The sequence below is a fragment of the Lonchura striata genome, unplaced genomic scaffold (assembly GCF_046129695.1).
Source record: "Lonchura striata isolate bLonStr1 unplaced genomic scaffold, bLonStr1.mat Scaffold_269, whole genome shotgun sequence".
Taxonomy (NCBI): Eukaryota; Metazoa; Chordata; class Aves; order Passeriformes; family Estrildidae; genus Lonchura; species Lonchura striata.
This window is the reverse complement of record NW_027461156.1, coordinates 35,779-56,644: the sequence shown is the minus strand read 5'-3', so window position 1 is coordinate 56,644 and position 20,866 is coordinate 35,779. Positions and strand designations below refer to the sequence as shown.

At 63.9% G+C, this 20,866-nt stretch overlaps 1 protein-coding gene across 1 annotated transcript; it reads right to left on the bottom strand.

The window, feature by feature from the left end:
• Nucleotides 1-11,062: 11,062 nt before the first annotated feature.
• On the bottom strand, nt 11,063-20,832 carry CAPNS1 (calpain small subunit 1). Its single transcript, XM_077790711.1, has 10 exons — nt 20,785-20,832; nt 19,915-19,948; nt 18,919-19,008; nt 17,869-17,926; nt 17,658-17,722; nt 17,447-17,515; nt 16,616-16,694; nt 15,200-15,316; nt 12,469-12,527; nt 11,063-11,251 (listed from the first exon to the last, which is right to left on the bottom strand). Exons 1-10 carry the CDS (start codon nt 20,817-20,819, stop codon nt 11,225-11,227), a joined length of 633 nt encoding a protein of 210 aa, XP_077646837.1. The 5' UTR covers nt 20,820-20,832; the 3' UTR covers nt 11,063-11,224.
• Nucleotides 20,833-20,866: the final 34 nt, after the last annotated feature.

The window sequence follows — 20,866 nt, the reverse complement described above, 5'->3', positions numbered from 1 at the left end:
GCGGGGGGATTGGGGACACTGGGGACATTGGGGGGATAGGGGAGATTGGGGGGATTGGGGGGACTGGGGACACTGGGGAGACATTGGGGACATTGGGGGCACTGGGGACATTTGGGACACCTTGGGGACATTGGGGGGATTGGGGACACTGGGACATTAGGGACATTGGGGACACTGGGGGGACTGGGGACATTGGGGGGATTGGGAGGATTGGGGGGACTGGGGACACTGGGGACACTGGGGAGACATTGGGGACACTGGGGACATTGGGGGGACATTGGGGACATTGGGGGGATTGGGGACACTGGGGGGATTTGGGACACTGGGAACATGGGGGGGATTGGGGACACGGGGGACATCGGGGGCATTGGGGACACTGGGGGACATTGGGGGGGACTGGGGACATTTGGGACACTGGGGGACACTGGGGGGATTGGGGACACTGGGGACATTGGGTGGGACTCGGGACATTGGGGACACTGGGGCGATTGGGGACATTGGGGGGCATTGGGGACATTGGGGACACTGGGGACACTGGGGGGACACTGGGGACATTGGGGACACTGGGGACACTGGGACATTGGGGAGATGGGGCTTGGGCAGGGGGGGATTTTTCCAGGTGCTCGTAAGGTTGAGCTCTGTGTCCCCTCCCGTGTCCCCGGTGTCCCCCGTGTCCCCCGTGTCCCCCCGTGTCCCCCGTGTCCCCCCATGTCCCCCCGTGTCCCCCGTGTCCCCCGTGTCCCCCGTGTCCCCGGTGTCCCCGGTGTCACTCACGGTGCCATCAGGCCCCAGGCGCAGGCAGGACCCGAAGTCCCCGAGCCGGATGTGTCCCCAGCGGTCCAGCAGGATGTTGTCAGGTTTGATGTCCCTGGGGGCGGTGGCCTTTGTCACCTCCCCCCGTCGTGATCCCCAAAGTCCCCCCCAGTACCCCCCCACTGTGTCCCTCCTGTTGTCCCGGGCGTCCCCTGTCCCTCCATGTCCCCTCTGTGTCCCCAATGTCCCCAATGTCCCCAGTGTCCCACCGGTGCACGTAGCCCAGGTGGTGCACCGAGTCAATGGCCGTGTCCCCATGTCCCCAATGTCCCCAATGTCCCCAGTGTTCCCAATGTCCCCGATGTCCCCGATGTCCCCGATGTCCCCAATGTCCCCAGTGTTCCCAATGTCCCCAATGTCCCCATGTTCCCGATGTCCCCGATGTCCCCAATGTCCCCAATGTCCCCAATGTCCCCAGTGTCCCCAATGTCCCCAATGTCCCCAATGTCCCCGATGTCCCCGATGTCCCCAATGTCCCCAATGTCCCCAATGTCCCCAGTGTCCCCGATGTCCCCGATGTCCCCAATGTCCCCAGTGTCCCCAGTGTCCCGAATGTCCCCGATGTCCCCAATGTCCCCAATGTCCCCAGTGTCCCCGATGTCCCCGATGTCCCCGATGTCCCCAATGTCCCCAGTGTTCCCCATGTCCCCGATGTCCCCGATGTCCCCAATGTCCCACCGGTGCACGTAGCCCAGGCGGTGCACGGAGTCGATGGCTGTGTCCCCAATGTCCCCAGTGTCCCCAGTGTCCCCAATCCCCCAATGTCCCCAATGTCCCCAGTGTTCCCAATGTCCCCAATATCCCCAATGTCCCCAGTGTCCCCGATGTCCCCGATGTCCCCATGTCCCCAATGTCCCCAGTGTCCCCGATGTCCCCGATGTCCCCAATGTCCCACCGGTGCACGTAGCCCAGGCGGTGCACGGAGTCGATGGCCATCACGAGCTCGGCCAGGTAGAAGCGGGCCATGGCCAGCGGCAGCCGGTCCCCGAATTTGCTGAGCAGGGTCAGGAGGTCGCCCCCGATGTAGTACTCCATGACCAGGTACTGCGGGGACAGGGACACGGGGACATGGGGACACGGGGACAACTTGGGGACATGGGGACAGCACCAGGACATGGGGACATGGGGACAGTGTAGTACTCCATGACCAGGTACTGCGGGGACAGGGACATGGGGACATGGGGACAGCACCAGGACATGGGGACATGGGGACAGTGTAGTACTCCATGACCAGGTGCTGCGGGGACAGGGGGACAGCTTGGGGACATGGGGACAGCACGGGGACACGGGAAGATGGGGACAGCTTGGGGACACAGGGACAGCTTGGGGACACAGGGACAGCACGGGGACATGGGGACACGGGGACAGTGTAGTACTCCATGACCAAGTACTGCGGGGACAGGGACATGGGGACATGGGGACACGGGGACAGCTTGGGGACACGGGGACAGCACCAGGACATGGGGACATGGGGACAGCTTGGGGACACGGGGACAGCTTGGGGACATGGGTGACACAGAGAACACAGGTGACACGGGCAACACAGAGGCGACACAGGTGACACGGGGGTGACACGGCGGTGACACGGGTGACACGGAGGTGACACAGAGGTGGCACAGGTGACACAGGTGACACTGAAGTAGCACCGGTGACAGGGGTGACACGGAGGTGACACGGAGATGACAGAGAGATGGCACGGAGGTGGCACAGGCATCACAGGTGACACAGAGGTGGCACGGGTGACATGGAGATGACACAGAGATGACACGCAGGTGGCACGGGTGACACGGAGGTGGCACGGGGGATACAGGTGACACAGAGATGACACGCAGGTGGCACGGGTGACACGGCTGTCCCCTCACCAGGCACTGCGGGTCCTGGAAGGCGAAGTGCAGCCGCGTGATCCAGCGCCGGTCCCCGCGGGCCAGCACGTCCCGCTCCTCGCGGAAGCACGACACCTGTGACGGTGACGGTGACAGTGACGGTGACGGTGACGGTGACAGTGACACGGCCGCCACCCGCCACCTCGAGTGTCCCTGTCCACAACTGTCCCCAAGTGTCCCCGCTGTCCCCCATGTCCCCATGTCCCCTCGTGTCCCCCTGTGTCCCCGCTGTCCCCCATGTCCCCATGTCCCCGAGTGTCCCCACGTGTCCCCTGAGTGTCCCCGAGGTCCCCAACTGTCCCCTCGTGTCCCTCGTGTCCCCGTGTCGCCTCGTGTCCCCTCGTGTCTCCACTGTCCCCTCGTGTCCCCACTGTCCCCTCGTGTCCCCAACTGTCCACAGCTGACCCCAAATGTCTCCAAGTGTCCCCCGTGTCCCCCGTGTCCCCATGTCCCCGTGTCCCGCTGTCCCCGTGTCCCGTGTCCCCATGTCCCCATGTCCCCTTGTCCCGTGTCCCCGTGTCCCCGTGTCCCGTGTCCCCATCCCCCTGTGTCCCCATGTCCCCGTGTCCTGTGTCCCCGTGTCCCCGTGTCCCGTGTCCCCGTGTCCCGTGTCCCGTGTCCCGTGTCCCGTGTCCCCATGTCCCCGTGTCCCGTGTCCCGTGTCCCGTGTCCCCATGTCCCCGTGTCCCCGTGTCCCCGTGTCCCGTGTCCCGTGTCCCCGTGTCCCCGTGTCCCGTGTCCCCATCCCCCTGTGTCCCCATGTCCCCGTGTCCTGTGTCCCCGTGTCCCCGTGTCCCGTGTCCCCGTGTCCCGTGTCCCCATGTCTCCATGTCCCCGTGTCCCCATGTCCCCGTGTCCCGTGTCCCGTGTCCCGTGTCCCGTGTCCCTGACCTCTCCACGCCGCAGCATGTCCCACTTGTTCATGATCTTCATGGCGTAGATCTGCCCGCTCTCCTTCATCCTCACCACGGCCACCTGCGGGCCCGGCGTCACCGGGGCTGGCTGCCACCCCCGCTGTCCCCCGGTGCCACCCGTGATGTCCCCGGTGCCACCCGTGATGTCCCCGGTGCCACCCCCGTTGTCCCCCGGTGCCACCCGTGATGTCCCCGGTGCCACCCCCGCTGTCCCCCGGTGCCACCCGTGATGTCCCCGGTGCCACCCCCGTTGTCCCCCGGTGCCACCCCCGCTGTCCCCTCACAGTCCCTGGTGTCCCCCCGCTGTCCCCACGCTGCCAACCCTGCTGTCCCCGGTGTCACCAGCACTGTCCTCTCACTGTTCCTGGTGTCCCCCGGTGTCCCCCCCGCTGTCTCCCGGTGTCCCCCCGCTGTCCTGCTGTCCCCCCGGTGTCCCCCCGGTGTTCCCCCGGTGTCCCTGTCCCTGTCCCGGTGTCCCAGTGTCCCCCCCGGTGTCCCTGTGCCTGTCCCGGTGTCCCTGTCCCGGTATCCCGGTGTCCCGGTGTCCCGGTCCCTGTCCTGGTGTCCCAGTGTCCCGGTGTCCCTGTCCCGGTGTCCCTGTCCCGGTGTCCCTGTCCCGGTGTCCCTGTCCCGGTTTCCCTGTCCCTGTGCCGGTGTCCCGGTGTCCCTGTGTCCCTGTCGCGGTGTCGCTGTCCCGGTGTCCCAGTGTCCTGCTGTCCCTGCTGTCCCCTCACTGGCCCTGGTGTCCCAGTGTCCCGGTGTCCCTGTCCCGGTGTCCCTGTCCCTGTCCCGGTGTCCCGGTGTCCCGGTATCCCGGTGTCCCAGATTCCCTGTCCCTGTCCCGGTGTCCCTGTCCCTGTCCCTGTCCCGGTGTCCCTGTCCCGGTGTCCCGGTGTCCTGGTGTCCCAGTATCCCAGTGTCCCGGTTTCCCTGTCCCTGTCCCGGTGTCCTGGTGTCCCTGTCCCTGTCCCGGTGTCCCTGTCCCGGTATCCCGGTGACCCGGTATCCCAGTGTCCCGGTATCCCGGTGTCCCTGTCCCTGTCCCTGTCCCTGTCCTGGTGTCCCAGTGTCCCGGTGTCCCTGTCCCTGTCCCGGTGTCCCTGTCCCTGTCCCGGTGTCCCGGTGTCCCTGTCCCGGTGTCCCAGTGTCCCTGTCCCGGTGACCCGGTATCCCGGTGTCCCGGTATCCCGGTGTCCCTGTCCCTGTCCCGGTGTCCGTGTCCCGGTGTCCCGGTGTCCCTGTCCCTGTCCCGGTGTCCCTGTCCCTGTCCCGGTGTCCCGGTGTCCCGGTGTCCCGGTGTCCGCACCTCGCTGAAGGCGCCTCTCCCGATCACTTTGAGGATCTCGAAGTCTCCGCGCTGCAGCTGCAGCTCCTGGACCCGCGCGGCCACCGGCTCGGCTGGGGGAGGACCGGGGTCACCGACCGGGGTCACCGACCGGACCGGGGTCACCGACCGGACCGGGGTCACCGACCGGGGTCACCGACCGAACCGGGGTCACCGACCGGACCGGGGGTCACCGACCGGACCGGGGTCACTGACCAAACCGGGGTCACCGACCGGACCAGGGTCACCGACCGGACCAGGGTCACGGACCAGGGGTCACAGACCGGACTGGGGATCACCGACGGACCGGGGCACCGACCGGGGTCACCGACCGGACCGGGGGTCACCGACCGGACCGGGGTCACGGACCGGACCGGGGCTCAGGGACCACTGGGGGTCACCGACCGGACCGGGGTCACCGACCGGACCGGGGATACCGACCGGACCGGGGGTCACCGACCGGACCGGGGTCACCGACCGGACCGGGGTCACTGACCGGACCGGGGTCATCGACCAGACCGGGGTCATCGACTGGACCGGGGTCACCGACCGGACCGGGGCACCGGACCAGGGTCACCGACCGGGGGCTCAGGGACCACCAGGGGGGATTGGACCAGGGGTCATGGACCGGACCGGGCAGAGACCACCGGGGAGGGGCAGGGACCACCGGGGGCGACCAGACCAGGGGGTCAGGGGCTACCAGGGTGGGTCAGGGACCACCGGGGTGTGGCAGGGACCACCGGGAGGGGTCAGGGGCCACCGGGGAGGGGCAGGGACCACCGGGAGGGGCAGGGACCACCAGAGGGGCAACCGGACTGAGGGGTCAGGGACCACCGGGAGGGGTCAGGGACCACTGGGGAGGGATCAGGGACCACTGGGAGGGGTCAGGGACCACCAGGAGGGGCAACCAGACTGGGGGGTCAGGGACCACCGGGGGAGGTCCGGGGCCACCGGGGGGGTCAGGGACCACCGGGGAGGGATCAGGGACCACCAGGGGAGGGTCAGGGACCACCGGGAGGGGCAACCGGACCAGGGGGGGGTCAGGGACCACCGGGAGGGGTCAGGGACCACCGGGAGGGGTCAGGGGCCACCAAGGGGGACAACCGGACCTGGAGGGGGGGTCAGGGACCACCGGGAGGGGCAACCGGAGCGGGGGGGTCAGGGACCACCGGGAGGGGTCAGGGACCACCGGGGTGGGGTTTGGAGAGAGAACCCCAGGGAATTTTTTTTCGGGGTGGGGGGGCGGGAAGTGAAGCGGGGGTGGGGAGGGAGGGTTCCGGGGGGGGGAGGGGAGGGGAGGGGAGGGGAGGGGGGGTGACAGTGCGGGGTGGGGGGGCTGTGACACCCTGGGTGCCGCGGGGGGGGCGGCGGCGCACCCGCAGCCCATTTATGGCCGCGCAGCGATCGGTGCCCGCGGAGGGGAGGGGGGGACCGGCCCGCCGTGCCCAGAAAAGGAGCGGCGCCACCGGGGCCCCCCCGGAACCCCCCCGGGACACGGCGGCCGAGCCCCCCCCCACCCTGAGACCCCGACAAAGGGACCCCCCCATTGCCCCCCCCCCGAAATGACCCCGAGGTCCGGACCCCCCCCCCAAAAAAAATGACCCCGGGGCTCGGTGTCGCCCCCCCCCCCCACTCCCCGTTTCCACCCGCCGGTACCGACCGGACCGGGACACACCCCCCCCGGCCCCGGTGCCGGTTCAGAGACCCCCCCCGGCCCCGCGTGCGGGACCCCCGGTACCGACCCGCCCGGTCCTGCTCCCGGAGCCCGCCCCGAACCGGAGCCGAGTCCCGGGCCCTGCCTGCCCGAACGGTCCCGGTGCCCCCCGCCCGTGACAGCCCCGGGCCCGACCCCCCGGTTCTGGACCGAGCCCCCCGAGGCCGGTTCCGAACCCCGCCCCGAGTCGGTTCCGAAACTCCGAGCCCGGTTCTGAACCCCCCCCGAGTCGGTTCCGAAACCCCGAGCCCGGTTCTGAACCCCGCCCCGAGTCGGTTCCGAAACCCCGAGCCCGGTTCTGAACCCCCCCCGAGTCGGTTCCGAACCCCCGAGCCCGGTTCCGAATCTCTGACTCCGGTTCCGAACCCCCGAGCCCGGACACCCCCAGTTCCGGACACTGCCGGTTCTGGACCCCCCCAAATCCCGAACCTGCCGGTCCCGGACCCCCAATCCCCAATCTCCCGGTCCCGGAACCCCAATCCGAAACCTCCCGGTCCCGGAACCCCCAAACCCGAACTTCCCGGTCCCGGACCCCCAATCCCGAACTTCCCGGTCCCGGACCCCCCAAACCCGAACCTCCCGGTCCCGGAATTCCCAATCCCGAACTTCCCGGTCCCGGAACCCCAATCCGAAACCTCCCGGTCCTGGAACCCCCAATCCCGAACTTCCCGGTCCCGGAATTCCCAATCCCGAATCTCCCGGTTCCGGAATTCCCAATCCCGAATCTCCCGGTCCCGGAATTCCCAATCCCGAATCTCCCGGTCCCGGACCCCCCAATCCCGAACTTCCCGGTCCCGGAACCCCAATCCGAAACCTCCCGGTCCTGGAACCTCCAATCCCGAATTTCCCGGTCCCGGAACTCCCAATCCCGAACTTCCCGGTCCCGGAATTCCCAATCCCGAATCTCCCGGTTCCGGACCCCCCAGTCCCGAACTTCCCGGTCCCGGACCCCCCAAACCCGAACCTCCCGGTCCCGGAATTCCCAATCCCGAATCTCCCGGTCCCGGACCCCCAGTCCCGAACCTCCCGGTCCCGGACCTCCAAACCCGAACTTCCCGGTCCCGGAACTCCCAATCCCGAATCTCCCGGTCCCGGACCTCCAATCCCGAACCTCCCGGTTCCGGACCCCCCAATCCCGAATCTCCCGGTCCCGGACCCCCAATCCCGAACCTCCCGGTCCCGGACCCCCAGTCCCGAACTTCCCGATCCCGGAATTCCCAATCCCGAATCTCCCGGTTCCGGACCCCCCAAACCCGAACTTCCCGGTCCCGGACCCCCCCAGTCCCGAACTTCCCGGTCCCGGAACCCCCAATCTCGAACTTCCCGGTCCCGGAATTCCCAATCCCGAATCTCCCGGTCCCGGACCCCCCAGTCCCAGACGCCCCCCGGTCCCTCTCCCCAATCCCAGCCCTTCCCGGTCCCGGCCCACTCCCGGTCCCGGAACCCCCAATCCCGGACCCCCCCAGCAGTGCCGAACCCCCCCCGGTTTCAGACCCCTCGATCCCGAACCCCCCAGTCCCGGACCCCCCTGTCCCATACCCGGTCCCCCCAATCCCGTCCCGGTCCCGGTGCTCCCCCAGCCCGAACCCGAACCGACCCCCCCGTCCCGGTGCCGGTGCCCCGAACCGACCCCCCTGTCCCGGTACCGGTGCCCCGAACCGACTCGCCCGGTCCCGGTGCCCCGAACCGACTCGCCCGGTCCGGGTGCCGGTGTCCCGAACAGAACCCCCCGTCCCGGTCCCGGTGCCCCGAACCAACTCGCCCCGTCCCGGTCCCGGTGTCCCGAACCAAGTCGCCCCGTCCCGGTCCCGGTGCCCCGAACCAACTCGCCCCGTTCCGGTGCCGGTGTCCCGAACCGACCCCCCTGTCCCGGTACCGGTGCCCCGAACCGACCCCCCTGTCCCGGTCCCGGTGTCCCGAACCAAGTCGCCCCGTCCCGGTCCCGGTGCCCCGAACCAACTCGCCCCGTTCCGGTGCCGGTGCTCCGAACCGACCCCCCTGTCCCGGTGCCGGTGCCCCCACGGCCCGAACCCGAACCGACCCCCCCTGTCCCGGTACCGGTGCCCCGAACCAACTCGCCCCGTCCCGGTCCCGGTGCCCCGAACCAACTCGCCCCGTTCCGGTACCGGTGTCCCGAACCGAACCCCTGTCCCGGTGCCGGTGGCCCCACGGCCCGAACCCGAACCGACCCCCCTGTCCCGGTGCCGGTGCCCCGAACCGAACCCCCGTTCCGGTGCCGGTGTCCCGAACAGAACCCCCCTGTCCCGGTGCCGGTGCCCCGAACCGACCCCCCCGGTCCCGGTGCCGGTGCCCCGCTGTACCCCAGCTCAGAAAGTCCCGGACGTGTCTGTCGCTGTCGCCGTTCGTGTCGCCGTTCGTGCCGCCGTTCGTGCCGCCGTCTCGGCCGCCGCCGGCGGTGCGGGCGGTGTCCCCGGTGGGCCCGGGGGGGTGCCGGTGGTTGAGGCGGTGCCGCAGCCCCGCCGCCAGCCCCAGCAGCAGGTCCAGGAGGGTCTCCAGCCCCAGCGCCCCCCGGCCCAGCGCCAGCGCCCGCAGCCGCTCCCGCCGCCCCGGGGGCGCCGCCATCGCCCGGCCCGCACCGGGGAGGCTCCGCCGCCACCCGGGAACCGGGGCCGGGCGAGCCCGGGCGCCTCCCCGCTCCCCCCCGCCCCGCTCGGTACCCGCCCCTCGATACCGGGGGGAACGGAGGGGGGGGCGCGGTCCCGGAGGTACCTGCGGGGGTGGGGGGGTGGGGGGAGGGTGGGGACCCCCAGACCGGGACCCCCAGACCGGGACCCCCAGACCGGGACCGGGACACCCAAACTGGGACCAGGACCCTCATACCGGGACCCTCATACCGGGACCGGGACACCCAAACTGGGACTGGGACCCTCATACCGGGACCGGGACCCCCAGACTGAGACCGGGACCCTCATACCGGGACCCTCATACCGGGACCGGGACCCCCAAACTGGGATCGGGACCCTCATACCGGGACCCTCATACCGGGACCGGGACCGTCATACCGGGACCGGGACCCCCAGACTGGGACCGGGACCCCAACACCGGGACTGGGACCGGGACACCCCCACCGGGACCGGGATCCTCACACCGGGACCGGGACCCCCAAACTGGGACTGGGACCCTCATACCGGGACCGTGACACCCACACTGGGACCGGGACACCCAGACCGGGACCAGGACCCTCATACCGGGGCCGGGACCCTCATACCGGGACCGGGACCCTCATACCGGGACCCTCATACCGGGACCGGGACCCCCAGACCGGGACCGGGACCCTCATACCGGGACCCCCAGACCGGGACCCTCATACCGGGACCGGGACCCCCAGACCGGGATCGGGACCCAGACTGGAACCGGGACACTCCCACCACCACCGGGACCCCCATACAGGGACGGGGACCCCCATACCGGAACCGGGACACCCCCACCGGGACCCCCATACCGGGACTGGGACCCTCATACAGGGACCGGGACACCCCCACCGGGACCCCCATACGGGAACCGGGACCCTCATACCGGGACCGGGAGACCCCCATCTCCACCGGGACCCCCACACCGTGACCCGAACCAGGACCCCCACACCGGGATTGGGGGACCCCCACCGGGACCCCCCTGTGGCACCGGGACCCTGAGCTGAACCCGGGACCCCCCCCCACCCCGTTACTGACCCCCTAAAATCCCCCCAGACCCCCTAAAATCCCCCCAAAAATTCCTCCAAACCCCCCAATAATCCCCCCAGACCCCCCAAAATCCCCCCAAAAATTCCTCTAAACCTCCCAAAAATCCCCCCAGACCCCCTAAAATCCCCAAATTCCCTTTCCCAAAAATCCCTCAGACCCCCCCAAATCCCCCCAGACCCCCTAAAATCCCCCCTAAAATCCCCCCAGACCCCCTAAAATCCCCCCTAAAATCCCCCCAGACCCCCTAAAATCCCCCCCAAAATTCCTCCAGACCCCCCAAAAATCCCCCCGATCCCCTAAATCCCCCCAAAAATCCCCCCCGACCCCCTAAAATCCCCAAATTCCCTTTCCCAAAAATCCCTCAGACCCCCCCAAATCCCCCCAGACCCCCTAAAATCCCCCCAGACCCCCTAAAATCCCCCCAAAAATTCCTCCAAACCCCCCAATAATCCCCCAGACCCCCCAAAATCCCCCCCCAAATCCCCCCAGACCCCCTAAAATCCCCAAATTCCCTTCCCCAAAAATCCCTCAGACCCCCCCAAATCCCCCCAGACCCCCCCAAATCCCCCCAGACCCCCTAAAATCCCCCCTAAAATCCCCTCAGACCCCCTAAAATCCCCAAATTCCCTTTCCCAAAAATCCCTCAGACCCCCCCAAATCCCCCCAGACCCCCCCAAAATCCCCCCAGACCCCCCATAAATCAGAGCCGGAGGTACCAAGCGAGGTTGGGGGGTTTTATTTGGGGTGGGGGGTGCAGATTTGGGGGGGCCGGGGGTGCAGTTGGAGGTTCCAGGGGGGTTTTGGGGGGGTCCTGGAGTGTCCGGGGGGGATTTTGGGGTGTCCTGGGGGGTCCTGGGGAGCGTCCGGGGGTCTCCTCACGAGTACATGGTGAGCTGCAGCCACTGTTGGGGGGACACCCCGTCAGGATTTGGGGGATTTTGGGGGTCCCTGAAAGGTTTGGGGTCACCCCAAAGGGATTTTGGGGGTCCCTGGAAGGTTTGGGGTCACCCCAAAGGGATTTTGGGGGTCCCTGAAAGGTTTGGGGTCACCCCAGAGAGATTTTGGGGGTCCCGGGAGGGTTTGGGGTCACCCCAGAGGGATTCTGGGGGTCCCTGGAAGGTTTGGGGTCACCCCAAAGGGATTTTGGGGGTCCTGGAAGATTTGGGGTCACCCCAGAGGGATTTTGGGGGTCTCTGAAAGGTTTGGGGTCACTCCAAAGGGATTTTGGGGTCAGCCCAGAGGGATTTTGGGGGTCCCTGGAAGGTTTGGGGTCACCCCAGAGGGATTTTGGGGGGTCCCTGGAAGGTTCGGGGTCACCCCAGAGGGATTTTGGGGGTCCCGGGAGGGTTTGGGGTCACCCCAAAGGGATTTTGGGGGTCCCTGGAAGGTTTGGGGTCACCCCAAAGGGATTTTGGGGGTCCCTGGAAGGTTTGGGGTCACCCCAAAGGGATTTTGGGGGTCCCGGGAGGGTTTGGGGTCACCCCAGAGGGATTTTGGGGGTCCCAGGAGGGTTTGGGGTCACCCCAAAGGGATTTTGGGGGTCCCTGGAAGGTTCGGGGTCACCCCAGAGGGATTTTGGGGGTCTCTGAAAGGTTTGGGGTCACCCCAAAGGGATTTTGGGGGTCCCTGAAAGGTTTGGGGTCACCCCAAAGGGATTTTGGGGATCCCGAGAGGGTTTGGGGTCACCCCAAAGGGATTTTGGGGATCCCGAGAGGGTTTGGGGTCACCCCAAAGGGATTTTGGGGGTCTCTGAAAGGTTTGGAGTCACCCCAGAGGGATTTTGGGGATCCCTGGAAGGTTTGGGGTCACCCCAGAGGGATTTTGGGGGTCCCTGAAAGGTTTGGGGTCACCCCAAAGGGATTTTGGGGGTCCCTGGAAGATTTGGGGTCACCCCAGAGGGATTTTGGGGGGTCCCTAAAAGTTTTGGGGTCTCTCCAGTGCCACAAACCCAGCGGGGCCATTTTGGGGTCTCCCTCCTTTACCCCCTCCCCCCAAATTCTGAGGACACCCCAAATAGGAACAGGGGGACCCCAAAACCCCCCTGGGGGTCCCCAAAACCCCCCTGGGGACCCCAAACCCCCCTGGGGGTCCCCAAAACCCCCCGGGACCCCAGACCCACCTCCTGGAGGCTGACGCGGATCTGCCCCGACCCGTCCCGGTCCAGGGACTTGAAGGCACCTGGGGGGGACCCCAAAATCAGGGGGGGGGACCCCAAAATTTGGGGAGAAAACCCAAAATTTGGGGAGAAAACCCAAAATTTGGGGGGACCTTCATCCTGCCCCCCCCCGACCTCAGGGAACCCAAATAAAACCCCGAAATTTTGGGGTCTCTTCCAATTTTGGGGTTCCAAATGGATTTTGGGGATCCATCACCCGGATTTGGGATTCCCCCCCCCCCCCCCCAATTTTGGGATTCCCCCCGGTTTGTGATTTCCCCCAATTTTGGAATTTTTCCCCCCCGATTTTTGGATTTCCCCCCAATTTTGTTATTTTCCCCCGGTTTTGTGATTTCCCCCCAATTTTGGAATTTTTCCCCCCCGATTATGGGATTTCCCCCAATTTTGGATTTCCCCCACCCCGGTTTTGTGATTTCCCCCCAATTTTGATATTTCCCCCCAATTTTGGAATTTTCCCCCCTCGATTTTGGGATTTCGCCCCAATTTTGGGATTTTCCCCCCCCGATTTTGGCTTTCCCCCCAATTTTGTTATTTCCCCCCCGATTTTGGATTTCCCTCCAATTTTGGAATTTTTCACCCCCGATTTTTTGGATTTCCCCCCGATTTTTGGATTTCCCCCCAATTTTGGAATTTTTCCCCCAATTTGTTATTTTCCCCCTGGTTTTGTGATTTCCCCCTAATTTTGGGATTTTTCCCCCCGATTTTTGGATTTCTCCGGCAATTTTTGGATTTCCCCCTAATTTTGGGATTTTTCCCCCCCGATTTTTGGATTTCTCCGGCAATTTTGGATTTCCCCCCAATTTTGGAATTTTTCCCCCCAATTTTGGAATTTTTCCCCCCGATTTTTGGAATTTCCCCCCCCCCCCCCAATTTTGGAATTTTTCCCCCCGATTATTGGATTTCCCCCAATTTGGGATTTCCCCCCCCCGGTTTTGTGATTTCCCCCCAATTTTGGAATTTCCCCCCCCCCGATTTTTGGATTTCCCCCAATTTTGGAATTTTTTCCCCCCGATTTTTGGATTTCCCCCCAATTTTGGAATTTTTCCCCCCCGATTTTTGGATTTCCCCCAATTTTGTTATTTCCCCTCCGATTTTTGGATTTCCCCCCAATTTTGGAATTTTTCCCCCCCGATTTTTGGATTTCCCCCCAATTTTGTTATTTCCCCCCCGGTTTTGTGATTTCCCCCCAATTTTGGATTTTTCCCCCCCGATTTTTGGATTTCCCCCCCGATTTTTGGAATTTCCCCCCCGATTTTTGGATTTCCCCCAATTTTGGAATTTTCCCCCCGATTTTGGATTTCCCTCCAATTTTGAGATTTTTTCCCCCCCCGATTTTGAGATTTCCCCCCGATTTTTGGATTTCCCCCCAATTTTGGAATTTTCCCCCCGATTTTGGATTTCCCCCCAATTTTGAATTTTCCCCCCCGATTTTTGGATTTCCCTCCAATTTGAGATTTTTCCCCCCCGATTTTGAGATTTCCCCCCCGAATTTTGGATTTCCCCCCAATTTTGGAATTTTTCCCCCCGATTTTTGGATTTCCCCCAATTTTGGAATTCCACCCCAATTTTGTTTTTTCCCCCCCGATTTTTGGATTTCCCCCCAATTTTGGAATTTTTCCCCCCAATTTTTAGATTTCCCCCCAATTTTGGAATTTTTCCCCCCCGATTTTTGGATTTCCCCCGATTTTTGGATTTCACCCTAATTTTGGAATTTTCCCCCCCGATTTTTGGATTTCCCCCCAATTTTGGAATTTTTCCCCCCAATTTTTAGATTTCCCCCAATTTTGGAATTTTTCCCCCCCGATTTTGGAATTTCCCCCCCCCCGATTTTGGATTTCACCCCAATTTTGGAATTTTCCCCCTCGATTTTTGGATTTCCCCCCAATTTTGTTATTTCCCCCCTGATTTTTGGATTTCCCCCCAATTTTGTTATTTTCCCCCCGGTTTTGTGATTTCCCCCCAATTTTGGAATTTTTCCCCCCCGATTTTTGGAATTTCCCCCCCCCCCAATTTTGGAATTTTTCCCCCCGATTTTTGGATTTTCCCCCCAATTTTGGAATTCTTCCCCCCGATTATTTGATTTCCCCCCGATTTGGGATTTCCCCCCCCGGTTTTGTGATTTCCCCCCAATTTTGGAATTTTCCCCCCTCGATTTTGGGATTTCCCCCCAATTTTGGGAATTTCGCCCCCCCCCCCCGATTTTTGGATTTCCCCCCAATTTGGGATTTCCCCCCCGATTTTTGGATTTCCCCCCCGATTTTTGGATTTCCCTCCAATTTTGAGATTTTTCCCCCCGATTTTGGATTTCCCCCCAATTTTGGAATTTTTCCCCCCCGATTATTGGATTTCCCCCCAATTTGGGATTTCCCCCCCCCGGTTTTGTGATTTCCCCCCAATTTTGTGATTTCCCCCAATTTTGTTATTTCCCCCCCACCCCCGATTTTTGGATTTCCCCCAATTTTGGAATTTTTCCCCCCCGATTTTTGGATTTCCCCCTAATTTTGAATTTTTCCCCCCCCGATTTTTGGATTTCCCCCCGATTTTTGGATTTCCCCCCAATTTTGTTATTTCCCCCCAGTTTTGTGATTTCCCCCCAATTTTGGAATTTTTCCCCCCCGATTTTTGGATTTCGCCCCAATTTCGGGATTTTCCCCCAATTCCGGGGTCTCCCTACGGAACATGGCGTCCAGGCGCACGAGGCAGCTGATGAAGTTGTCGAAGTCCAGGTTCCCCCCCTCGTCCCCGTAGCGACGCCCCAAAACCGCCCAAAGTTGGGGGGGCAGCCGGAACCCTGGGGGGGGGGGGTGGGATGGCCACAGGTGACCTTTGACCCCCAAAAAAATGCCTTCAAACCCCCCAAAAATTCCCCAATTCCCCCCAAAAACTGCCCCCCAAATATCCCCGTTTCCACCCCAAATAATCGCGACCCGACCCCAAATCCTTCAAACCGCCCCAAATCTTCCCCCCAAAATATCCCTGACCCCCCCCCCCAAAAAAAAACCAGCCTGGACTCCCCAAAACCCAAAATCTTGGGGGATTTTGGGGTTCCTGGAGGGTTTGGGGTAATTCCAGGGGGATTTTGGGGGTCCCATGGGGAATTTGGGGTCACCCCAGGGGGATTTTGGGGATCCCAGAGGAATTTGGGGTCACCCCAGGGGGATTTTTGGGGTTCCCAGGAGAATTTTGGGGTTCCAAGGATGACATTGGGAGTCCCAGGGGAATTTGGGGTCACCCTGGGGGAATTTTTGGGGTTCCCAGGAGAATTTTGGGGTTCCAAGGATGACTTTGGGAGTCCCAGGGGAATTTGGGGTCACCCCAGGGGGAAATTTTGGGGTTCCCAGAGGAATTTTGGGGTCACCCCAGGGGAATTTTTGGGGTTCCCCAGGAGAATTTTGGGGTTCCAAGGATGACTTTGGGAGTCCCAGGGGAATTTGGGGTCACCCCAGGGGAATTTTTGGGGTTCCCAGGGGAATTTGGGGTCACCCTGGGGGAATTTTTGGGGTTCCCAGGGGAATTTTGGGGTTCCAAGGATGACTTTGGGGGTCCCAGGGGAATTTAGGGTCACCCTGGGGGAATTTTGGGTTCCCAGAGGAATTTGGGGTCACCCTGGGTGAATTTTGGGGTTCCCAGGGGAATTTTGGGGTTCCAAGGATGACATTGGGAGTCCCAGAGGAATTTAGGGTCACCCTGGGTGAATTTTGGGGTTCCCAGGGGAATTTGGGGTCACCCTGGGGGAATTCTGGGGTTCCCAGAGGAATTTGGGGTCACCCGGGGAAATTTTGGGGATCCCAGGGGAATTTGGGGTCACCCGGGGAAATTTTGGGGATCCCAGAGGAATTTGGGGTCACCCCAGGGGAAATTTTGGGGTTCCCAGAGGAATTTGGGGTCACCCCCGGGGGGCTGGATTTTGGCAATCCCTGATGATTTTGCTGCCACCCCTCATTAATTCCAACCCTCACCCCTAAAAAACCCCCCAAAACTCCCCCATTTCCATTTCCTGCACCCCGAAACCTCTTCCCGCCAGCCCCCCCAAATTCCTTCCCCCCAAAAAAACCCAAAATCCCCCAAAATCCCCCCAAAAATCCCCAACCTGCGGCCTCGAAGGCCCCCGGCAGCTCCTGGGGCCCGATGGTGCCCGAGCGATCGCTGTCGAATTGTTTGTACACGCACTGGGGGTGTACAAATTTTGGGCACCAATTTTGGGGGGTCCCGCACCCCCAAAATCCGCCTCACCCCCTCCCCAAAACTCGGGGACCTTCCCAAACCCCAAAATTCCTCCCCCCGCCCCTCCCAAACCCCAAAAATCCTCCCCCCATCCCCCTTTAAAGAACTTAAAAAATCCTCAGTTCCAAATTTTAGGGGTGCCTGCCCCCCCTAATTACCTAATTACCCCACCCCCCCCCAAAATTTTGGGGTGTTTGGGGGGTCCCCTACAACCCCCCCTCATGGTTTTTAGGGGGGCTGGGATTTAAGAGGGGAAATTTTGGGGTCCCACCCCCCGGTTTTTTGGGTTCCTCCCTCGATTTTGGGGTGTCCCTGATTCTGGGCTCCCACATCTATTTTTTTTTTTGGGGGGGGTCACATTTTTTGGGGTGTCCCCCTAATTTTTGGGTCTCCTCCTAATTTTGGGATCTCCCCCAGCTTGGAGTAACCCTGGATTTTGGGATGCCCACCCCAGTTTTGGGGCCCCCATCCCCATTTTTGGGGTGGCCCCCCCCCAATTTTGGATTTTCCTCGATTTTGGGGCTCGTTTATTTTAGGATCCCCCCAAATTTTGCCTTCTCCCTCCATTTCGGGGTCTCTTTTCACCCTGAGCACCCCAATTTTGGGATCCCGTCCAACTTCGGCCTCCCACCCCATATTTTTGGGGTCCCCCCACCCCGATTTCGGGACCTCCCCAAAAAAATTTTGGGGTCCTCACCTGCCACTTCTTGATGTTGTTCCAGAGGTACTTGAACTCCTCAAACCCCAATTTCCCGGTGGTGTCGCTCTGGGGGGGCTCGTCAAGGACATTTTGGGGGGCACCGGGGACCCCCCCCATTTCCCCGCACCCCAAAACCTCTGGAGGATCCCCCAAATCCCCCCAAAATCCCCCCAAAATCCCCCAAAATCCCCCCAAAATCCCGGGGTACGTCCATGACGGCCACCATGCTCCGGCACGTGTCCAGCCCGAAGCCGTCGGTCTTCAGGTCGGGATCTGGGGGGACCACGGGGGATTTTGGGGGGGCCCCGAGTCCCAGAGCCCAGCAGGGAGCCCCGAGGGCACCCCAAAATCCCCCCCGAGCCCCGAGGGCACCCCAAAATCCCCCCCCAAGCCCCCGGGGGTTTTTGGGGGGCACTCACGGCGGGTGACGACCCTGTTGAGGATGTTCATCAGCTCGGTGGGGCTCACCTCCATGTCCTGGGGGGAACGGGGGGTCAGGGGGGGCTGCGGAGCCCCAAAATCTTGGGGGAACCCCCGAAATCCTGGGGGAGCCCCCGAAAGCCTGGGGGAACCCTCGAATTCTTGGGGGAACCCCCAAAATCCTGACCCCGAATCCTGGGGGAACCCCCAGACCCTGATCCCCTTAAAGTCTGAAGACTCCCAAATCCTGACCTCCAAAAACCCCAAAATCCTGACCCCAAATCCTGACCCGTCTCCGCAAAGTCTGGGGACCCCCAAATCCTGACCCCGAATCCTGGGGGTACCCCCAAATCCTGACCCCGAATCTTGGGGGACCCCCAAACCTTGGGGGTTCCCCCAGATTCTGACCCCAACCAAGAGGTTTCAAGGGATCAGGTGGATCCCAGTGTACCCCAGTACACCCCAGTGCACCCCCACGGATCTGGGGGTCCCGGGGGTCCCGGGGGTTGGGGGTGCTGGAGGTCGGGGGTCGGGTGTCCCAGGGGTCCCAGGGGTCGGGGGTCCCGGGGTTTGGGGGTCCTGGGGTCGGGGGTGTTGGAGGTCAGGGGTTGGGGGTCCCAGGGGTCTCGGGGTCGGGGGTCCCAGGGGTCAGGGGTCCCAGGGGTCGGGGGTCCCAGGGGTTGGGGGTGCTGGAGGTCGGGGGTCCCGGGGGTCCTGTGGGTCCCAGGGTCGGGGGTCCCGGGGGTCCCAGGGTCAGGCGTCCCAGGGTCGGGGGTCCCAGGGTCGGGGGTCCCAGGGTCGGGGGTCCCAGGGGTCCCGGGGTCGGGGGTCCCGGGGTCCCAAGGGTTGGGGGTCCAGGGGGTTGGCGGTCCCGGGGTTCCAGGGGTCGGGGCTCCCGGGGGTCTCTGGGGTCGGGGGTCCTGGGGATTCTGGGGGTCCCGGGGTCCCAAGGGTTGGGGGTCCCGGGGGTCCCGGGGTCGGGGCTCCCGGGGGTTGGGGGTGCTGGAGGTCGGGGGTCGGGGGTCCCGGGGGTCCCGGGGGTCCCTCACCTCCCCCGCCAGCTGCGTGAAGAGGCGCCGGAACTGCCGAACCTCCTCGCTCTCGTTGGCATCGACCGTGGAGATGTGGGCACGGGGGGGCTGCGGGCACCCCGAAAACGGGGTCAGGGCACCCCGAAAACGGGGGGTCAGGGCACCCCGAAAACGGGGGGTCAGGGCACCCCGAAAACGGGGTCAGGGAACCCCAAAAACGGGGTCAGGGCACCCCGAAAACGGGCTCAGGGCACCCCGAAAAAGGGGTCAGGGCAACCCGAAAACGGGGTCAGGGAACCCCAAAAATGGGGTCAGGGCACCCCGGAAACGGGGTCAGGGAACCCCAAAAATGGGGGTCAGGGCACCCCGGAAACGGGGTCAGGGCACCCCAAAAATGGGGGTCAGGGCACCCCAAAAATGGGGTCAGGGCACCCCGGAAACGGGGTCAGGGCACCCCAAAAATGGGGGTCAGGGCACCCCAAAAATGGGGTCAGGGCACCCCGGAAACGGGGTCAGGGCACCCCAAAAACGGGGTCAGGACACCCCGGAAACGGGGGGTCAGGGCACCCCAAAAACGGCGTCAGGGCACCCCGAAAACGGGGGGCAGGGCACCCCAAATCTGGGGTCAGGGAACCCCAAAAACGGGGTCAGGGAACCCCAAAAACGGGGTCAGGGAACCCCAAAGCCTGGACCCCAAACCCGGGGGGGGGATAGAGGACCCCAAATCTGGGAGGGGGACACGGAAGGGAGACAGGGGACCCCAAATCCGGGGTGGGGGGGGACAGGGGACCCCAAATCCGGGGTCGGGGGGGTCAGGGGACCCCAAATCCGGGGTTGGGGGGGTCAGGGGACCCCAAATCCGGGGTGAGTGGGACAGGGGACCCCAAATCCGGGGTGGGGGGGTCAGGGGACCCCAAATCCGGGGTGGGGGGTCAGGGGACCCCAAATCCGGGGTGGGGGAGTCAGGGGACACCCCGAGGGTCCCCAGGGAGGGAGGGGGCGGGGGTCACTTACGGGGGGCTCGGGGTTGTAGTGGGCGGCGGCTTCGCTGTGGGGGGGTGGGCAGAGGGGGTCACCCCAAAATGTCACCTGCCCCCCCAAAAGTGTCACCTGCCACCCCAAAATGTCCCCCCAATGTCCCCAACCCCCAGTAGCCGTCAGTGTCCCCCCCAATGTCCCCAATCCCTCCAACCCCCCCAGTGTCCCCAATGTCCTCAAATGTCCCCAATGCCCCCCATGTCCCCAATGTCCCCCCAGTGTCCCCAATCCCCCCAATGTCCTCAAATGTCCCCAATGCCCCCCCAGTGTCCTCAATCCCCCCAATGTCCCCCCAATGTCCCCCCAATGTCCCCCCAATGTCCCCAGCCCCCGTGTCCCCCGCTGTCCCCTCACCTGATGGCACTGATGACGCCCCCCAGGACCCCCAACCCAATGTCCCCCCAATGTCCCCCCAGTGTCCCCAACGCCCCCAATGTCCCCAGTGTCCCCAATCCTCCCAGTGTCCCCAATGTCCCCAGCCCCCGTGTCCCCCGCTGTCCCCTCACCTGATGGCACTGATGACGCCCCCCAGGACCCCCAACCCAATGTCCCCCCAATGTCCCCCCAGTGTCCCCAATCCCCCCAATGTCCCCAGCCCCCCCAATGTCCCCAACCCCCGTGTCCCCCGCTGTCCCCTCACCTGATGGCGCTGATGACGCCCCCCAGGACCCCCACCCCAATGTCCCCAATGTCCCCCCAGTGTCCCCAATACCCCCAGTGTCCCCAATGTCCCCCCAATGTCCCCAGCCCCCCCAATGTCCCCAGTGTCCCCAATCCTCCCAGTGTCCCCAATGTCCCCAGCCCCCCCAGTGTCCCCAGCCCCCGTGTCCCCCGCTGTCCCCTCACCTGATGGCGCTGATGACGCCCCCCAGGACCCCCATGGCCCCCCCGGCGCCGCCGCCGCCCCCCCGCTCAGGAGCCCCCCCAG

What these genes read in the sequence shown, in the direction of transcription:
- CAPNS1 (XM_077790711.1), bottom strand. Translation starts at nt 20,819, where the DNA reads ATGGGGGTCCTGGGGGGCGTCATCAGCGCCATCAG. An exon ending in ACTACAACCCCGAGCCCCCC is followed by an intron (nt 19,009 to 19,914) that starts GTAAGTGACCCC and finishes GGGTGCCCGCAG; the next exon opens with CCCCCCCGTGCCCACATCTC. An exon ending in GCATGGTGGCCGTCATGGAC is followed by an intron (nt 17,516 to 17,657) that starts GTACCCCGGGAT and finishes GAGCCCCCCCAG; the next exon opens with AGCGACACCACCGGGAAATT.